The 20,886-nt window shown below is 35.0% G+C and overlaps 3 protein-coding genes across 5 annotated transcripts; 2 read left to right on the plus strand and 1 right to left on the minus strand.

The window, feature by feature from the left end:
- Positions 1 to 359: 359 nt before the first annotated feature.
- LOC129808750 (zinc finger CCCH domain-containing protein 10-like) lies at positions 360 to 13,977 on the minus strand. 3 transcript variants are annotated; one of them, XM_055858579.1, is made up of 3 exons: positions 13,827 to 13,977; positions 1,079 to 1,522; positions 360 to 1,012 (listed from the first exon to the last, which is right to left on the minus strand). In XM_055858579.1, exons 2-3 carry the CDS (start codon positions 1,501 to 1,503, stop codon positions 412 to 414), a joined length of 1,026 nt encoding a protein of 341 aa, XP_055714554.1. In that variant the 5' UTR covers positions 1,504 to 1,522; positions 13,827 to 13,977; the 3' UTR covers positions 360 to 411. The 3 variants fall into 3 exon arrangements, with proteins under 3 accessions (XP_055714554.1, XP_055714556.1, XP_055714555.1); XM_055858581.1 differs by having other exon boundaries at positions 360 to 1,006; positions 13,827 to 13,963; XM_055858580.1 differs by lacking the exon at positions 13,827 to 13,977 and adding an exon at positions 13,623 to 13,687.
- Positions 5,189 to 5,766, plus strand: LOC129808753 (partner of bursicon). The gene is made up of 2 exons (XM_055858584.1): positions 5,189 to 5,327; positions 5,394 to 5,766. Exons 1-2 carry the CDS (start codon positions 5,204 to 5,206, stop codon positions 5,687 to 5,689), a joined length of 420 nt encoding a protein of 139 aa, XP_055714559.1. The 5' UTR covers positions 5,189 to 5,203; the 3' UTR covers positions 5,690 to 5,766.
- On the plus strand, positions 13,196 to 19,001 carry LOC129808752 (bursicon). The gene is made up of 2 exons (XM_055858583.1): positions 13,196 to 13,789; positions 18,753 to 19,001. Exons 1-2 carry the CDS (start codon positions 13,487 to 13,489, stop codon positions 18,885 to 18,887), a joined length of 438 nt encoding a protein of 145 aa, XP_055714558.1. The 5' UTR covers positions 13,196 to 13,486; the 3' UTR covers positions 18,888 to 19,001.
- The last annotated feature ends 1,885 nt before the right edge of the window (positions 19,002 to 20,886 follow it).

Below are 20,886 nucleotides of genomic sequence, written 5' to 3' on the forward strand. Positions count from 1 at the left end.
ATAAATCCTCTGCGAAAGTTTTAGCCAAAATTCCATTTTTACCCCGATTTTGATGATTTTGACGGTTTTGGAAAGCCAAAAGGATTTTCCAGAAGACTAGCTAAGAAGAAAACTGGGTTTTCTTTGGGAAAATTGGTGAAAAGTGTCATTAAATTTTCCTTTTCGATTTTCTCAAAGAGTCCTTTGTAAAAGTTTTAGCCAAAAATCCATTTCCAATCCGATTTTGATGATTCTAACGGTTTTGGAAAGCCAAATGGATTTTCCAGAAGACTAGCTAAGAAGAATAATAGGGTTTCTTTGGGGAAATTGGTGAAAAGTGTCTTCAAAGTTTCGCTTTCTACATTCTCAAAACAAATTGATATGTTACTGAACCCGGACCAGGCTCCTTTATTTCCTTCAATGCACAAAAGTTCAATGGGGCAGAATGGAGTGAGTCATTACAGGATAGGAGATGATCGGTTGAGTAGCATTGGACATTGCCAGAGCCTGGGATGTATTAATGGTGAGTCCCATGCTTGGGGCCGGAAGAGCCGGAGCTAGGGTTATCTGTGACGTACTGAGTAGCTGGGGTGCATGCGGAGGTCCAAGGGGTGGTGCTGAGGTGCTTAGGGTCTGTTGGGCAGCTGCAATGGCCAATTGCTGACCCTGACTTGTGTTGGCAGCAATAATTGGTGGTCCACTGCTGGCAATTATTTGTGTCTGAGGTGCTGCCATACTGACAATTGGGGTAGCCTGCACCTGAACCGGTGCCATTGATACACCACTGAGTACCTGGGCAGTTTGACCAGGTGGTTGGGTTGATGTGGTATTGGTGACAGGATTAACTACACGTGAACACTGTGTTGTGAGACGCATCTGGGCCAGGAGGAATTCATTGCTTGCCCTCAATTCGGCTATCTTCATCTCATTGGCCTCAATCCGTCGACGCATCATGGCAGCATCCTCCTCAAAGCGTCTCAAAGCAGCAAAAACATCTGGAGTATCATCATCGCGGAATCTCTTGAATCTGCAACTGGAAAAATCACCAAACAAAAACGTTTCTCCTAAAGATTCCTCTTAATCTTTTAGATTTAGTTACCTGTGAGGAGGAAGATCATCAGGTGGTCTCTTTGCTGTACCTTCATGAATTGGCAGTGGCCTAAACATTCGTCCACGTCGTGATCCAGCATAAATACAGTGAATTGGTGGACTATCATCATCACATGTTGTCACAGGAAATTCACCAAAACGTCGATAGTATTCTTCCTCTTGAATTGAATAATGGAGAAATTTGCAACTGACCCTGTTGCAACTCTGATTCTGATAGTCATGGCAAAAGACAACAAGTTCTGGTGATAGAACATGAGGATACCGACAGAATTTCCTTCGACATCCACCTTTTATGAAATCTCGACAGATTTTATTGTGTTTCAATTGGCCATCATCAGTTGATTCAACAATATTCCCATCAATACCATTACCAGGTGCATCCAGATCACCCTCAATATCATCCCTCGTTGACATTATTCTTCTCTCTCATTCACTGAAAATACAAAAAAAAGAAAAAGAAAAACTGAAAACAAAGTCTGGTATAGCTTGGGTCAGGGGAGACTTAGAGATGAGTTTGATGTATCATTTGAAAGGTCTTGGCCTCAGGTACAATATACTAAAATTTTATCAAAATCGGTTAATGGACATTAGAGATAGAGGCCGGTCAAAATTACTAAAGCAGGCCTGAGATAAAAATAAAACATCGGTTGCGGCTACCTCTGTTGTATCTGCATTTCTTTTGTGTCAGCATTTCATGCAAGAGGGGACGTCTGTATTATAGTTAAAGATAGTCAGATAAGGTAAAGTGCCCTCTAGTCGACCAGTTCCTCAATTTGACCGATAGAGTTATTTATTCAATTTTAGAAATTTACCATTAAAACCATTAAAACATTCAAATATAGTCGATCGGTCGAGTTGAGGAACCGGTCGACTCGAGGGCACTTTACCTTACGACAGAGATAGCCGCAATCGACGAAAAGCCGAAGTGAATTTGGTGGTGCCTCTTGTCATTCTTCGAAGTGCCGCGAAAATTCACATTGAGAAAATGAAAGGTTTTCAATGTGAAAATTTGTTTAATTCCTTCGAGTTAAGTCATTTTCACAAGAAAATCCTTTTTTAATAATTTATTTGAATACACCTATTTGGGTTAATTGCAAATACACTTCGATATTACAACAAAAACACTGAGATGAAATTTTGAGCTGGAAAATTCATTTTCATTTGAGCTGTCCCAAAATTCAGGAAAAGTTTGAGAAAATATCCTTTTGTAAAACACTATTTTGGTTAATAAGGAATGCAAAAATACGTATTACAAGAAGGGACACGACCTGCTAATTAGGATAAAATAGAGAAGAAAATATTTTGTCGCATATTTCAGAGATTTTTTTGCAACCGCAGCGCTGCCAGACGTTTGTCAAGTGAGTTATTTGTGTCTCTATCTGTCTCTCTCTCGAGTTGAATTGCGCGCGATTTAAAGAGATTCAAGTAAAAGGGTGTGTAGTGAACAGTTATCCATCTTCTGACAAAGATATCAAGAAGACAATTTATTTTTATGGGAGTTTTTCTTTCTATTATGTCTTTTTGGCGCAAAAATATTCATCATAGCACCGTGAAAGAGCGAGATTAGTGTTACCAGTATGGCTATCTCCAATTTCCATTAAAATTATCAACACGAAATTTCCGATATTACACGACTTTTAATGAGCACAAGTCAAAACGCTACTAATAACAAACTTATTTTGACGTTAATTCGGTTTTAACGGTTTCTTGCACACCTCTGTACTAGAGTAAGGGTCTAGTTCTTCTAGGGTCTAGGAGATTCAGGAGAACTTTCGAAAGAAAGACTCTATTTCTCTCCACTAAAGAAGTTCTAGCCGAACCTGTCGAAACTATCCGGAATACTCCAAATGCTTTTGAAGAAACTTTTCACCAATCTCTTCTAAGGAAACTCATTTCTCATTTTAAAGTTCTTAATAGAGAATTTCCTCAGCTATCTAAAAGCGTCCAAATCATCAAAATCGGTTTAAAATTGGATTTTTGGTAGATTTTTAACGGATACCTTGCAGATGGAGAACTAAGAATATTCACACAGGGAAAATTTTAAAGGAGCTTTTCAGTAATTTCTTGTAAGGAAACTCATTTTTCTTTTAAAGACAGTTAATGTAGAATTTCTCCAGGTGTCCAAAACCGTCGAGATCATCAAAATCGGTGAGAAATTGGATTTTTGGTAGATTTTTAACGGATACCTTGCAGATGGAGAACTAAGAATATTCACACAGGGAAAATTTTAAAGGAGCTTTTCACCAAATTCTTCTAAGGAAACTCATTTTTCTTTTAAAGACAGTTAATGTAGAATTTCTCCAGGTGTCCAAAACCGTCGAGATCATCAAAATCGGTGAGAAATTGGATTTTTGGTAGATTTTTAACGGATACCTTGCAGATGGAGAACTAAGAATATTCACACAGGGAAAATTTTAAAGAAGCTTTTCAGTAATTTCTTGTAAGGAAACTCATTTTTCTTTTAAAGACAGTTAATGTAAAATTTCTCCAGGTGTCCAAAACCGTCGAGATCATCTAAATCGGTGAGAAATTGGATTTTTGGTAGATTTTTAACGGATACCTTGCAGATGGAGAACTAAGAATATTCACACAGGGAAAATTTTAAAGGAGCTTTTCACCAAATTCTTCTAAGGAAACTCATTTTTCTTTTAAAGACAGTTAATGTAGAATTTCTCCAGGTGTCCAAAACCGTCGAGATCATCAAAATCGGTGAGAAATTGGATTTTTGGTAGATTTTTAACGGATACCTTGCAGATGGAGAACTAAGAATATTCACACAGGGAAAATTTTAAAGAAGCTTTTCAGTAATTTCTTGTAAGGAAACTCATTTTTCTTTTAAAGACAGTTAATGTAAAATTTCTCCAGGTGTCCAAAACCGTCGAGATCATCAAAATCGGTGAGAAATTGGATTTTTGGTAGATTTTTTGCCAAAAAGCTTGCAGAAGGTTCTTTTGATAAATATTCAAAGGGGAACTTTAAAGGAGCTTTTCACCAATTTTTTCTAAGGAAATCTACTTTTCCTTTTAAAATTTTAAATTCAGAATTTCCTCACCTGTCCAAAACCGTCAATATCATCAAAATCGGTTAAAAATTAGATTTATGGTGAATTTTTAACCAAAAAGCAAGCAGAACTAAGAATATTCACAAGGGAAATTTCAAAGGAGCTTTTCACCGAATTCTTCTAAGGAAACCTACTTTTCTTTTTAAGACTCTAAATAGAAGGGTCTTACAATATGCCATTGAATCTGGATTACCCGGGTGACACTGGAGAATTCCCAGGGGACCCAGGGAACCTAGAAGACTATTACAATTTGTCAAGGAACCTATTTAAATAGGTTTTCCATTTAACTCGCTTAAAATCACGCACAGTTCAATAACAAACGGTTAAGATTACGCTTAAAACCGTTCCGTGATTGAGCTGTGCGTGATTTTTAGCGCATTCTTAACCTTTTATGTTCGTGCTGTGCGTGTTTTAAAGACGATCTTAGATAGCGTTTTATGCTTGCGCTGTGCGCGTTTTGCAAATGATTCTAAGTATGTTTTTGCTACCGCTGTGCGTATTTTACACAGAATTTTAGAGAGCGTTTAAAAAATAAAAAATATATAAAATCAAAAGAATTATATTAAAAAAAAACTAAAAAAGAGCATCGTGAGAAATTTACGGAAAAGAGTTAGTATTTTTGTAACAAAAACAAACTGTGAAGCATAGACTTCAAAAGAAAACGATTAAAAAGGGCGTTTCATTTAGCTCTATAATTCGGGCGAGAATGTCGGAAGCAGTAGCTCTAGAGTGCCAGAAGGGTACTCTAGCAGACTTTCTTGACCAAGGATATTGTTTGGAGAGCCCAGGAAGAAGAAGAGAAACCAAATTACTCCTCAATAACCTTTCTTGTAGACGTCCTTGAAGACAATTCAACTGATTCCAGGACAATCGCATTTGAGGGGAATGATTTTGAGTGAGAGTTTGCGTGAATTTGAGCAGAGGACCACCCACGATGATGTTGCATTAGTGCTCACCCCATGCTCACTGTCCATGTGGTCACAAAAGCATAAAAGCCACCCCAATCATTCACTCAATTCCAGTTTAAATTCAAACACAACATCCCAGTTAACCATGAGCTATCGTCCTCAAGGTGCCCTAATCTTCATGGCTCTCCTGGTCATCAGTCTGGCCCAGAGTCAGCCAAAAGGTGATGAAAATTGTGAGACAATGCCATCGGAAATTCATCTAATCAAAGGTAACGTCTCTCTATCTCTTTGGAAGAAGAAAAGGATGTCTTACAATCAATATGTCTCTATCCCAGAGGAATTTGACGAATTGGGACGCCTTCAGCGAACCTGTAACGGAGAAGTTGGTGTCAATAAGTGCGAAGGATTGTGCAATAGTCAGGTGCAACCGTCTGTTATAACTCCAACAGGATTCCTCAAGGAATGCTACTGCTGTCGCGAAAGCTATCTCCGAGAACGTCTGGTAACCCTAACACATTGCTATGATCCGGATGGTGCACGTCTTGATACTCCAGAAATGGCAACAATGGAAATTCGTCTCAAGGAACCGGCTGACTGTCGATGTTTCAAATGTGGAGACTTTTCTCGCTAAACCAAAAGCAACATAGTAAAACCAAATTAGAATCACTAATCCCTGTAATAAAAATCAAATAATAACCTATGCCAAATGGGGCATTTCTTTTTGATTTTTTCTTCTTGACATCTTGTAATGGACTTTAGAGGACTTCTGTTAAAAATCTACCAAAAATCCAATTTTTATCCGATTTTGATGATATCGACGGCTTTAGACAGCTGAAGAAATTCTCTATTAAGAATTTTAAAAAGTAATAAGGGTATTCTTAGAAGAATTTAGTAAAAAGTTACTTCAAAGTTTCCCTTTGAATATTTATCAAAAGAACCTTCTGCAAGGCTTTGGTTTAAAATCTACCAAAAATCAAATTACAAACCGATTTTGATAGTTTCAACGGGTTTAGACAGCTGAGAAAATTCTACATGAACAGTCCTGAAAAGAAAAATGGGTTTCCTTAGAAAAAATGGTGAAAAACTCCTTTGAAGTTTCCCTTTGAATATTTATCAAAAGAACCTTCTGCAAGCTTTCTGTCAAAAAATCTACTAAAAATCCAATTTCTAACCGATTTTGATGATCTCGAAGGTTTTGAACAGCTGAGGAAATTCTTTATTAAGAACCCTAAAAAGAAAAGTGGATTTCCTTAGAAAAAATTAGTAAAAGGCTCCTTTAAAATTTTCCCTTTGAATATTTATCAAAAGAACCTTCTGCAAGGCTTTGGTTAAAAATTCTGCAAAAATCCAGTTTTTCACCGATTTTGGTGGTCTCGACGGTTTTGGATAGCTGAGAAAATTCTCCATCAAACATCTTAAAAAGAAAAGTGGGTTTCCTTAGAAAAAATTGGTGAAAAATTGCTTCAAAATTTTCCTTTGAATATTTATCAAAAAAACCTTCTGCGAGCTTTTTGGTTAAAAATCCACCAGAAATCCAATTTCTAATCGATTTTGATGGTTTTGACGGTTTTAGATATCTGAGCAAATTCTCTATTAAGAACCTTAAGAAGGAAAATGAGTTTCCTTAGAAGAAATTACTGAAAAGCTCCTTCAAAGTAAACCCTTTGAATATTTATCAAGAGGATCTTCTGCTACCTTTCCGTTAAAAATCTACCAAAAATCCAATTTCTAACCGATTTTGATGATCTCGACGGTTTTGGACAGTTGAGGAAATTCTCTATTAAGAACCCTAAAAAGAAAAGTGGATTTTCTTAAAAAAAAATTAGTAAAAGGCTCCTTTAAAGTTTCCCTGTGTGAATATTTATCTAAAGAACCTTCTGCAAGCTTTCTGTTAAAAATCTACTAAAAATACAATTTCTAACCGATTTTGATGGTCTCGACGGTTTTAGACAGCTGAGGAAATTCTAAATGAACAGTCTTGAAACGAAAAGTGGGTTTCCTTAGAAGAATTTGGTGAAAAGCTCCTTTAAATTTTCCTTTTGCATATTTATAAAAAAAAAAACCTTATCCAAGGCCTTGGTTAAAAATCTACCAAAAATCCAATTTCTAACCGATTTTGATGATCTCAGCGGTTTTTGACACCTGGGGAAATTCTCTATTACAGTCTTAAAAGAGAAAAGTGGGTTTCCTTAGAAAAAAAATTGGTGAAAAGGTCCTTTAAAGTTTTACTTTGAATATTTATCAAAAGAACCTTCTGCAAGGCTTTGGTTAAATATCTACCAAAAATCCAATTTCTAACCGATTTTGATAATCTCTCCACAAAATTCCCTATAGATTCCTCTGCAAAAGAGCAACAGCTTTTCTTTAAAGAAATTAGTGAAAAGCTGCTGGAAATTTTCCCACATGGAAGCAGCTTCAGATGGAGGTTTCCATTTATACTTCACAATTAATCCAATTTTAATCAGATTTTAATAATCTCGACGGATTTTTGGAAAGTCAATGAGAAGCCCTAGTAATATTTTGTATCACAAATTGATCACTTTCATTGAAAATCAACTGCAATAATGGCCAAAATGGCAAAAAGCTATCTCACTCGAGATAGCTTTTTGCTTCCGGAAAATTCCGAAAATTTTATTTGGAGTGTTTTTAAGCAAATAATATATGAAAAAAACATGTAAGATCTCCTGTAGTGATCAAAAAATTGATTTTAAAAGCAAATTTGAAATCGAATAATAATACTATAATAATTCTGAAAGTATTAGTGTTTCTGGATTGAATTAAATATTTATCAATAACATTTCAGAAGAGGTTTAAAGGTTTAAATGATTGGAAAGGCATATTCAAAATATATCTTTTTCAATAAATCCCATTATTGAAAAATGTAAAGAATATAATAATGTAGATAAGGAAATACAAAGAATAGTAAGAACTACCGAAGTTCACTGATGAAAGTTACAGCCAGAAACCATATTAAACTGCCTTTTCGGATATAAAATATTACTTCAATATTTTTTTATTATTTACTTTTTTTTGGAAATAAAATTTTAAAATATTTTACAGTCTTCTTGTTTTTTAAAACAATTTGTATTCAATTACAATTAACTAATTTTTGTAAACATCTCTGTTCCGAATGGATTGATTGCTTGGTCACCCATGGATATTTTATACATTTTCTTCCAACACTTTATAAAATTTTAAATTATCAGCACTACAATTAAACTGAAATTAATCAATAGGTCCTATCAGCAAAGATATCCAAAGCCAGTCGTTGATTTATCCACTTTAATTGGAGGTTTTTGACAAGATATTTACGCTATAACAACGTTTCTAATCATTTCTCGAGAAATTTTAAAAGATTTTCCATGAAATGTATTAATAGATAATATTACTAGTATCGTTGTGGTTTATTAAAGCCATTTTTATAAAATGAAGTATGTCAAATATCTTCTGAATACACATTCCGTTATTTATATTCGGAAAGAAACAGATTTGAAATTCAAATCTTCGGAGGATTTTTGTGTTGCGCTTGAAGTCCACCAGAGGCGCATAGAGCAGATGGTAAAAATTTGACAGTTCAATATGGGAATTTCCATCCGGAATTCTCTTTCGGAATGAAAAATCTCGCTGGATTTTCCGTGGGAATTCCGTCTGTTTACACAGTTAGTGGTGGTTCCTCTCTTCCTCTGTTTTATATAAACACTGTGATATCACCAAGAATATTCCATCTTTTCTGACAAATCTGTCTGGAAAGTCTGGAATGTAGATATAAATCTACAGAAAATCGGCAAAATATCTACAGAAATTCGTCAGAGTATGCACTAGGATTCGTCAGAAAATCTGCAAAAATTTCTGATGAATTTTGTCCCAAGCTCAAATAAAATTCGTAGGAATTTCTACAGATTTCTCGGCAAATTTTCGGCAGCAGTGTAGATATTTTCTGCAGAAATCTTAAAGATATCTCACGAAATTATTTGACGGGTTGTAGTCACAAAGGGTCACGCTATGTTAAATTCCCATAAGGTGACTGGTAGTTGTTCAGGTATTCTTGTACTGTGGTACCAACCGCGAACTTACGTTGCTGCGGGAACTGTAGCTGAAATGTTTTGAAAACGTTTCGAAATAGTTTATGAAACAGTTTTGTGATACAGAATTTGTCGAAATCTTGTAACCTAAATTACATTATAACTCCGTGCTCTAAGCTCATCCTTTTGCCTTACACACTGGACAATTTTTCTTCAATATTGAAACTTTTATGTCAATAAAACCTTTGCTGTATGGAGAGGCAGTTCTTAAAGAAATATTGCAATAAATTTTTGTCTAGTGTACAGTGCTGTCTCGCTATATGCACAGTTTGGATACTTTTTTTGACAGTTCTCTCTCTGAATATGCACAACTTTTTTTGAAATTCCCAACGGTTTTTTTCTTTCTTTTAATAAATTATCATTTTTTTATTGTTCTAGAATTTCCCGTCTTATTTTAAATATAACCCTATAAAAATTCTGAGCTGTCGTAAGCACTACTGGTAAGGAGGTTGTAGGCATTACTAGTATACAATACGAAGTCCATAATTAAAGGGAATTTTTCGAACAAAACCCCTTAATTTTACTCCTAGCCGTCAGGACTTCACGTAAGATATACCTATTGGATACCGGTATGGCATAAGTATGGTCCCCCTTACTTATGCCTTACCACTAGGGCATATGTATAGAACACATGTAATGTATAGTTATATCTCAGTTAATTAAGGCATATGAGTATGCCTTACATAGGCCCTACATATTATGGCTTACATAGGTCATAATTAACCCTTACTTTGTTATAAAGTAAGGCTCACATGTAGCTCATGATAGTCTTACGTAAGGTATTCTTGTAAGTTTTATGTATTCTATACTTGTAATGTGTAAGTCAATATTACAAAAATAAAAAGACAACTTTCGTCCTTTTTTTTAGTGGTAATACCACCCACCAACCACCTCCCACCTCTCTACTATTATTGTACAGAACTCTAACTACCAATCTAACACATTTTTAGTTGGAGAAAAACTCTTCCTTACCTTGCCGCTGATAAGATTCGAACCTGCTATATTCCGTATACGAGTCCACTGCCTTAACCACTAGATCTACTTCGCAAAGTTTCCTCATAAGGTGCGTCTCATGAGTGAAATGTATGGCATACGTAAGCAGTTTTTAATGATTTTACGATTTCCAAATTCCATTTCTTGATACCCTTTCTATTTCTTTACATATGTCATACAAAGCAATAAGCTTATGAAAACCATTTTACACTACTTTAACAGATCTGCCAAGGGATCAATCGTTAAAGCAGTAAACTTGCATGAATATAGTTATGGTTGCACGTTCTGCAGGTTCGACAGAGTCTTTAAAAGAAATCTAAGTAACAACTTTTTTCCTAAGAAAAGCTATAGTATTGTTTTTACTTTAACAGTTCAAAAATTGATTAAAAATACATTCATACAATGAAAATGCATTTCAAGTATCATACTATTGTTCTACAATATGGTGACGTCTGTGTATAGAACATGTAAAATGGCTTAGGTTTATACCTTACGTAGTCAATACAAGAAACACTATACTATGGCATACAGATGAAGTTGTTTCAGATAGTCCTTACATATTACCTTCCTGTATGCAATACTTATTCTCTACATAGTACACCTTCCAAAAAGATATGTCATAACCCCTTACCAGTATTGTATTAGTATAGAAAATACAAAGCAACTTCCTATTATACCTTATATAGTCAATACAGGTAAAACAAAACTATGATATACAAATGAAGTTGTTTCAGGAAGTCGATACAAATTGCCTTCATTTACGCATTTCTTATTCCACGCATACTACATAATATATTTCTTACAAAAAGATATCTAGTGTTTAGTCTATCCAAAGATACTTTATCCGTTTTATCGATTCTATATTGAGTGTTTTTTTTTTTGTAAGATTTTTAATAATTATGAGCCTTTTGAGTATGTAAATTTGCTCTAGAGGTGAACAAAAAATTATTAAATTCTCGATAATTTGTATAACATTTTGCCCGAAATGCCCAATTGAGAAAGAGTCTTCATTTCAAATTTAACTTTTGCAAAATTGGTCATTTCTCAGCTATCGAAATGGATTTACAATGTAATAGTCTTTAAATTTGATATACATATTTTATGTGAATTTGTTACTTAGGCCTTTTTCCAGTTTTTAGTTCATACGAATATTATATTGAACATTAACTGGTATGTAAACATTGTTTATAGCAAATGTATTTTTTATTTATTGCATTCAAAAGCAATACAAGTACAGCATAATTGCACATTACAAGAAATGTAGTACAATATAGTCTACAAGATGTAGGTATACCCTTCGCTTATTCATTTTTTTTTAGACTTCTTGAAGTCACTTCGTATGAATGCCCTACTTAACCCTCTAACGGGTAAGACCGCCTCCAGGCGGTCATTTTATAAATCGGATTTACTGCGATAATATTACTTATTTGATGTTGAAATATGTACAGTGTCCTCAGTTATAGTCTTACTAACTTATTTTCTGAAGCTGAACTCATTTTGACCTTTCGTTTGCCTACAATCTTCAGTTTTGTGTGACAGTTCAGAGAAAAAACAACAAAATGTCGCTCGCAACATTTTGCGTTTTCAAGTGCAAAAAAAATTGTTTTAAAGTAATCTAACTGTAGTAAGAGTGTTACTTTCTGAAAGATATGCTATTCTAGTTTGTATATTTCAATTGATAAGTGTGAAAAACTAGAAATAAGAGTTTTAGAAGAAAAAACGGAAGACCGCCTGTGGGCGGTCTTATCTGTTCAAGGGTAAAATTTTCAAAAATTACCGATTTTTTATTTAATTGTTTTGGTTGTTCTAGTAAAATATATTATTATTTTGCAATATATTAATCATGGAAAACAATTGAGATTATACGAAGACTGTCCAGAATGAGTAAAATGGTCGATTTCTGCGAATTAAGCGAAATTGATAAGGAAGCAGACTTCAACAGTGACGATGAGTTCCATAATTCGTCATTTAATGCCCCAGATCGTGAAATAAAACCAGAAGATGAGCAATGTAGTTCAAAGGACCTTCAAATTATACAAGAAAGTGACGTTTTCATAGCTGATCTGTGACCTATTCGGTAAAAATCAGTCTTATTGAAACACCTTAAGCTTCATTAACGTCTAATTATAAAAATTATAAACGTTTTTTTCCTAAAAATTATCATTTCTTAGATAATCATACAACATTCATCTATAAAAAATGTTTATAATTAATTTATTTTACTATTTGTTCACTATTTTTCAATTAAAATATTTCAGTCTTTTTATGCCTTAAACCGATATGACCGCCTGGAGGCGGTCTTTACCTTTTCTCACCTGGCGCCCAAACGGAAAAAGATAATGAAGAATGGATCCCCTTGACTTTCTTCAGAATTTTTTTCTCGCGAAACTTAAAGAAAATTATTGAATGTGTTTAATTTTAGACTAGAGTATGTGTGATGCGAATATCTTTCATTTTTTATCAATAAAGTTGTACCCAGTTTGTATACAAATTAAAAATGAAGGGAGAATCACACCACGCATAAGCTATAGCAACCTTACTCTGAATTTTTATTTGGCGCCATCCGAAATTTCGGATCCCGCCAATCCCGAGTAGCCATTTTGATGACGTAGATAGTCTCACTGTGACGTCGCTGATTTTAGTGATTCACCTTATAGGGAGGTGAAGTGTGAATGTAAACACCTTGGCTGGGAACTGTAGCTGAAATGTTTTGAAAACGTTTCGAAATAGTTTATGAAACAGTTTATGATACAGAATTTGTCGAAATCTTGTAACCTAAATTGGTCCTGGTGAGATTTTTAAATTTGTGATATCTCCTTATAATTATAACTCCGTGCTCTAAGCTCATCCTTTTGCCTTACACACTGGACAATTTTTCTTCAATATTGAAACTTTTATGTCAATAAAACCTTTGCTGTATGGAGAGGCAGTTCTTAAAGAAATATTGCAATAAATTTTTAGTCTAGTGTATAGCCAGCTTAAATGGAGATTTCTTGCACTTTCTAGCAGTCATGAAGCAGGGGGCTTTAGTGACCAATTCACTGACGAATCATTCACTTGGGAAATCTTCACTGTGTTACCGAATTACAACTTTGAAACGATTACTGAATGGGTTATTTTTTCTCTGTCCCCCTAAACCCCATCCATTGAAAGTCACATCACGTTCCCTGTCCAATGACCTACAATGGCACCCTGGGGCGGTTAAAAGGCATTCCATGTTCCTCTCATTACACAAAACAAGAAGAAGAAAAAGGGGCTAAGAAGAGTATCAGTAATGCCCGAAAAAGGAGTTGTACGAGACCAAGACGGGAGGACTTTTGTGTAGGCCTAGATCAGTTCATGAGTGGTCAGCAATGATGATAGTTCGGGAGTTTCTTGTGATAGTTATTGCTGTGGTGACAATGGCTCAACCACGAGCTGGTGATGAGTGTCAAGTGACACCAGTTATTCATGTTCTCCAATATCCTGGATGTGTACCAAAGCCCATACCATCATTTGCCTGTATCGGACGCTGTGCTAGCTATTTGCAGGTGTCCGGAAGTAAAATTTGGCAAATGGAACGGTCGTGTATGTGCTGTCAGGAATCGGGAGAACGTGAAGCTGCTGTATCACTATTTTGTCCAAAAGCCAAACCAGGAGAACGAAAATTCAGAAAGGTATTAAAATCTACCTCTGTCCATGCTTGGTACTTACCCCAGAAAAATCCAAAAAAAAATTTAATTTAAATTGGGAAAATTTCTCTTAATAATTTTCCACTTGGCAAAATTGTACACAGAAAACTTTGACAGCGTCTGAGCTTTTCTTTTTTTCTTTTTTTTTTTTACTTTTTTGGTTCTTTTGCGAAGAAAATGACAGTGTAACACGCCATCTGTTGGCACTATCATACCAATTGGAAGCTTTACTATTATACCTTTTCATATGTGCTAATTTGAATTTTTGATTTAACCGATTAAGGGGGTCAATTCAGAGATTCGGCTGATTTGTTTGGCTGATTAAAAAACAAATGTACTATCAGGGTTGGGCGAATTTTTTACATTTCACATTTTACATCATTTTTTACATAGTAAAAAAAAACTTTCGCAATATTATACAGGAATTGTATGTATATAAAAGATAAAAATGGATATATGAAGCAGAAACATATAAGTTGGCGTATCTTATGATAGTTTCTATAAAATAATTGTGATTCTAGTTTTAAATAAAGCTTCTTGACTAGAATTTTGTATGTTGCTTGTTTTTTAAGAAATATTTTCAATATTGATCGCATCCAGAGGAACCACTACTAAAGGAAAAAGTCGTTTTTGCATTCGAATCTGACAACACTAAAAAAAGCAGCTGATATTGCATTTATTTTTTGATGTTTTTAGGATTTTTTGTTATTCTTGAGGAATTCTTCTTGCCTAATTTTGTTGAGAGAGTACTCATAAATATAAAAAATGCGATAATTGTGATGAATTTGTAAAACTTGAAGGTTTTTTCGGGACCAAAAGACAATGGGTTAACGAACACTGATAGAAAATTGGAAAATTTTTATGTTTCTTGTAAGTTTTTTATTCTTTTCTTCCTTTACGAAGAAAAAGAAACTATTCTAGAATTCTTACAGAATAAAGGATGTGAGATTTATCCGTTTCTAGAAGGATAAAAAGGAATTTCTTTCCAGTGAGTGACACCTATGGTGATCTAATGGAGTGAATTTCTGTGTCCGGAAGGTTTTTTAAAGTTCGCAGATTGTCTGGAAGTCTACCTAGAACTTCTAGGGCCTCTTTCTGAGAAGACAGAATGCCAGGATTCCCCAAAAAGCCCTCAAGAGCCCCAAAACAAATGAAAAATCCCAACTGACCAGGTGTTAACAGTTGGTAACCAGCTGTTAACAACTCTGTTAACAGAGTTGTTAGGTTGCCTAACAAATTCATCTGACTTTTTGTTCCAAAATGAGACACTTTTGCGTTCATGGTGGACACTAGTGGAACTAATAGCTAAATTTTTAGCTGTCGCTGTTAACATTCTGTTACCAGAGTTGTTACCATTCTGTTAACACCAGTGTTACTTCTGTGTTAACAAGAGTTTTTCAAAATCGTTTTTTACTTTTTTAAATAATAAAACATTTTTTTAATTAAATTACATTTTATTTCATATAAAAAAAAAATAAAGAAAATCACAATATCTTAAAAATTCCGAATGAGGCAGGAATTGTTGCACTTATTCTCAAGCTGTCTTGTCTCTTGCCTCCTTGCCTCTTGTCTCTTGCCTTTGGGATGATCTGTCGGAATTTTTTCCGTGCTAGACTTTCCCAAATCCGCTTTCAGGCCCACAGGTTCATGTGATTCATCCTCAGGATCATGTAAGAAAAAATAAAAAAAATGATAAGTCTAATTTTTGGTTTTAAGCAGAAATGTCGGAACGGAAGTTGAAGATCCTGAAGAAAGTATGCCAATAAGTGATGTAAAAAACACATTTTTGGAATTTGAGCAGATCTCTGGCCACAATGACGATCAACAAAGTATAAAAATTCCGAAGTCCGCGTACTCGTGTAACTTCTGGAAAATTGTCTATTTTTTGGAAGAAATTTCCAGCCGAAGGTGGAAAATCGTAAAAAATATTATTCCAATGAGGGTTGTGGATTAGACATCCAATTTATTCTAGTCGATTTTTGGTCAGCGTGATAACAACAAATGTGCAACTTCCGGAATGCGGACACTTGCATGATTTCTTGAAAATTTTCTCGTTTTGGATAGGAATTTTTAGCCGGAAGTGGAAAGTCGTGGAAAGGGTATACCAGTGAAGACCTTGGATGGGAAATCCAAGTGATTTAGGATGAATTTTTGCAAGCAGAATGCGAAAAATATATCAAAATTAACAAGCTCGCGCATTCACACAATTCCTGGAAAATTTTCTATTTTCGAGTGGAATTCTCTGACCGGAAGTGGAAAAATAGGTAGAAGGTACATCAGTGAGGGCTATTTATGATGCATCTAAAGGATTCTGGTCAATTTCAGGTCAGCAAGACGGAAAAACACGTTAAAATCTGGGAGGTTGCGCATTTGCATTATTTGTGGAAAATTTTCTATTTTTGGATAGAAATCTCTGGCCGGAAGTGGAAAATCGTGTAGAGGGTATATCAGTGAGGAGAATGGAAAAGAATTCTGGCCAATTAGGGGCAAGCAGGACGTGAAAAACACGTTAAAATCTGGGAGGTCGCGCACTTGCATAATTTGTGGGAAATTTTCTATTTTTGGGCGAAAATATCTGGCCGGAAGTGGAAAATCGGTTTGGAAGTTCATCAATGAGGGCTACGAATGCGATATTTAAGGGATTCTGGCTGATCTCAGACCAGCAGGACGTGGAAAATCGGAAAATCTTAAAAAACCACGAATCTACACAATTTCAGGCACTTCAGAGAGTATTTCTTGAGGAAAATAAAGAAAAAACTTGCACACTGATTTAAACTTACCTTTCAGAAGAAAAGTTTTCCACTAAGATACCGCAAAAAACTAAATTTTATACATTTTCCGCGGTGGAAAATGTCCAGATGTCATCCTGAACAAGACGCGTTTTAGTTACGAAATTCGCCGTTACGCTACTCGTGTGCTGTACCTTAAAAACTTGCCAGCGTTGGTAACAATTTTAGGCCAACTCAATGCTACTTTCCACTGGCCCAAAACTGTTACCAGCGCTGTTAACATTCTGGTACCCAGAGCTGTTGGTTGTTAACTTTGGTCAGTTGGGATGTAGTTTGCATGCTCTTTTTTCAGGGCAATTTTCACACTAAAAATACACAAGAAAAAACAGTAAAATTCACAGAATTTTCCCACAAATCACTTCACTGACCACTTCTTTAATCATTTTTGATGAATTAACTACGGGAATTTGCTTACTTCCGTGCAAAATGACGTGAAAACATCAAGAGAAATGTCCCAAAGGGCACTGTCCGTCATCTTCTATTTGACAACTGAACCGTCTTGGTGCATTTTTTCGAGCAAAGCAAGCACTTTTTCAAGGCAATTTTTAGAAGATTTTCCACGGAGAATTCAAAAAATAAATAGTCAGAAGTGCTTCCAAAACTCTCCATTTTTCTATTCCAATTCATAAATCATTGATTTTCCACATAATTTTCATATTTTTCCACGAATTATGAAATGTTGCAAAAGTCGCTGGGCGACCCATATTTAGCCTATTTTTACTATCAAATCACGCCTTTTAACCAATTCTGTGTCACAAAACTAATTCTAAAAATTATTTTCTTTATGTTAACATCAATTTTCATTGAAATTTCATTAATTAAACTTCACAAATCGACTTTAAAAAGCAATCTCGGCGACGTTTTCTTTCAAATGCTGGCGACTACCACTACAAAAGCAGAAAAACGACTTTTTCCTTCAATGTTGGTTCCTCTGTCGCATCTTTAGACAATCTTTCTAAATATTTTGTCTGAAAGTATAGTAACTAGAATATACATCCTGCAAAAAACCATCCTTGATTAATAATTCAGTGATTCTCGATGGCTTAGAGATGAAAAACCATTTCAGAAAATTGAACATTTTACCATTCAACGGAAAATCATCATTTGAAATTCAAAATATTTGAACGCGTTCGGGCAGTTTCTTGCACTTTTGTAGAGGGCGATAGTATAGCAAATTTACCATTTGCTCGTGGAAATTCCCCGTCAAATCATTATTCTACCTGCCGATTTTACTCTGAGGTTTTTTGAATTTTAACGGTATATTCCAGTGTATTCAGAGAAAATCTGTAGATTTTCTGCTGAATTTCAGCAGAAAATCTACAGATTTTCGGTAGAATTTCTGCAGAAAATCTACAGATTTTCGGCAGAATTTCTGCTAGAAAATCTACAGATTTTCGGTAGAATTTCTGCCGAGAAAATCGGCATAGTGTCCATTACTTCACAAAAATATTGTTGATTTATGTAGAAACTGTAGGAATTATAAAGAAAATGGTATGCTCTGCTTAACAAGCATTACCGATTAAACATTTTAAATAAGTAAAAAGATGCGAGCAAAAATACTAATTTTTTAAAAATCGCCCATGGAATGATACAAAAACACGAAATTTAGGTCGATACTCTGCTTAAAGTTTTCACTTCACTTTTCTCTACTTGTAACACGGCGTCGCAGAATTCTTTATTTTATATAAACACCGTGATATCACAAAAAATAACTCTATTGAATTTTGCAAACTTCCAGTGAAAAATTTTTCCATCTCTTCTGATTACATCTTGTCTGGAAAGTCTGGAATGTAGAAAAAATCTACAGAAAATCGGCAGAATATCTACAGAAATTCGTCAGAGATTCGTCAGAAAATCTGCCGAAATATTCTTACGAATTTTGTCCCAAGCCCAAATAAAATTCGTAAGAATATCTACAGATATTATCTGCAGATATTCTGTAGAGGTGTAGATTTTCTCTACGGAAATCTTAAAGATATCTGCAGATATTATTTGACGGGTAATAATTTGCTTCTTTTGCGAAGAAAATGAGAGTGTAGCACGCCATCTGTTGCCATTATCATGCCAATTGGAAGCTTTATACCTTTTCATGTGCTAATTCAAATTTTTGATTTAACCGATTTAAAAAAAAAAAAACTATTTTCCTTCTTTCCAAAAAGGTTTCAACTAAAGCTCCTTTGGAATGCATGTGTAGACCCTGCACAGGTGTCGAAGAGAGTTCAATTGTGCCCCAGGAGATAGCCGGATATGCCGATGAGGGACCCCTATCAGCACATTTCCGGAAATCACAGTAAAAACTCCATCAAAACCAAAAGAAAAAATATCATCGATGTGTCGTGACATCAAAAATTACCAAAAAAATAAAAGAAATTTAAAAAAAAACAAAAAGCTACTATTTATTGCATAATAAAGACACTATTTAGAATTGTTTCTGTGTGTGTGTTTTTTTTTTTGTTTTTCTTACAATATTTTTATTTATTTATTATTATTACATTATTTAAAATACCGCTGTAGATAATAAAAAAAAAATAATAATAATAAGACAGAAAACAGTAGAGAAATATTGTAATCTACTTTAAAAAAAAAAGGGATGCACAACAATATCCATTTATATTTTTTATTGTTTTTTTATTTAAATTCTTTTTATTATTGAAGCCATTTTTTTTCATTCTTACTACAAGTTTAAAATTAGATTAGACAAAATTTGAGATTATGCTGAGACGGGGGGAGGGGGAAGGCATTCATTCAGGAAATATTTAAGATCATGGACACAGCTTTGAGTATTTTTTTTAATTTGTTTTTTTTTTAATATAGCTTTTGGGGAATGTCCTTTAAAAAATTCTGATTGAAAAAGATGACAAAAGTGTGGCAAAAACTGTTCCCATTTATCAGAAAATTTGTTTGCATGTTCCGTGAAATCAGTTTCCATTTCTGTCGGGGTAGTTCCCATTTGGACGAATCTGTTCCTAGTCAGGTAAATATGCTCCTGGTCTGGTTAATCTGTTCCTAGTTACCTTAATGTGTTCTTATTTCACTTTTTTTGTCTTCGATCTTCCTGAATCTGTTCCCAGTCAGCCCAATCTGTTCCTAGTCAACTGAATCTGTTCCTAGTCAGCTCAATCTGTTCTTATTTAACTTCATTCTCTCTGAATGCAATTTGTTTGTCTCAAATCTTACTAAATCTGTTCCTAGTCATCCCAGTCTGTTCTTATTTCGCTTTTCTTGACTTCAATCTTCCTGAATCTGTTCCCAGTCAGCCCAATCTGTTCCTAGTCAACTGAATCTGTTCCTAGTCAGCTCAATCTGTTCTTATTTAACTTCGTTCTCTCTGAATGCAATTTGTTTGTCTCAAATCTTGCTAAATCTGTTCCTAGTCATCCCAGTCTGTTCTTATTTCGCTTTTCTTGACTTCCATCTTCCTGAACCTGTTCCTAGTCAGATTAATCTGTTCTTATTTCACTGCATTCGCTCTGAATAAAATTTGTTCGTCTCCCATTTTGCTGAATCTGTTTCTACTCTGCTCAATCTGTTCTTATTTCACTTCGTTCGCTCTTAATGAACTCTATTTGTCTCCCATTTTGCTGAATCTGTTCCTAGTTAGTTTAATCTGTTCTCAGTCAGCTCAATCTGTTCTTATTTCACTTCGTTCGCTCTGAATGAACTTTGTTTGTGCTGAATCTGTTCCCAGTCAGCTTAATCTGTTCCCAGTCAGCTTAATCTGTTCCCAGTCAGCTTAATCTGTTCTCAGTCAACTCAATCTGTTCTTATTTCACTTCGTTCGCTCTTAATGAACTCTATTTGTCTCCCATTTTGCTGAATCTGTTCCTAGTTAGTTTAATCTGTTCTCAGTCAGCTCAATCTGTTCTTATTTCACTTCGTTCGCTCTGAATGAACTTTGTTTGTGCTGAATCTGTTCCCAGTCAGCTTAATCTGTTCTCAGACAGCTCAATCTGTTCTCAGTCAACTCAATCTGTTCTTATTTCACTTCGTTCGCTCTGAATGAACTTTGTTTGTGCTGAATCTGTTCCCAGTCAGCTTAATCTGTTCCCAGACAGCTCAATCTGTTCTCATTTTACTTCCTTCGGGACCACCTTCTTGTGGCAAGTGCGAGTCCGGAGACTGAGGTTGCTTGAGGTGCTAACGATCTCGACTGTTCTCAAACTGAACCTTAAGTTTGCTCGATCGGACGATCCAGTTATGAGCTAGCTAGACGAGTTCCCGGAAGCCTTGTCCCATAAGCGCAGTACATGCTTTCAGGGACTCCCGGGAGAGTCTTTGTACCGGGATCCGGAA

Source organism: Phlebotomus papatasi, chromosome 5, assembly GCF_024763615.1.
Source record: "Phlebotomus papatasi isolate M1 chromosome 5, Ppap_2.1, whole genome shotgun sequence".
Classification (NCBI taxonomy): domain Eukaryota; kingdom Metazoa; phylum Arthropoda; class Insecta; order Diptera; family Psychodidae; genus Phlebotomus; species Phlebotomus papatasi.

Excerpts from the sequence above, each read along its gene's own strand:
- LOC129808750 (XM_055858579.1), bottom strand. The coding sequence starts at position 1,503 with ATGTCAACGAGGGATGATATTGAGGGTGATCTGGATGCACCTGGTAAT. Across the intron at positions 1,013-1,078 it reads GATGATCTTCCTCCTCACAG|TTGCAGATTCAAGAGATTCC; the intron begins GTAACTAAATCT and ends TGATTTTTCCAG.
- LOC129808753 (XM_055858584.1), top strand. The coding sequence starts at position 5,204 with ATGAGCTATCGTCCTCAAGGTGCCCTAATCTTCATGGCTCTCCTGGTC. Across the intron at positions 5,328-5,393 it reads GGAAATTCATCTAATCAAAG|AGGAATTTGACGAATTGGGA; the intron begins GTAACGTCTCTC and ends TCTCTATCCCAG.
- LOC129808752 (XM_055858583.1), top strand. The coding sequence starts at position 13,487 with ATGATGATAGTTCGGGAGTTTCTTGTGATAGTTATTGCTGTGGTGACA. Across the intron at positions 13,790-18,752 it reads GAGAACGAAAATTCAGAAAG|GTTTCAACTAAAGCTCCTTT; the intron begins GTATTAAAATCT and ends CTTTCCAAAAAG.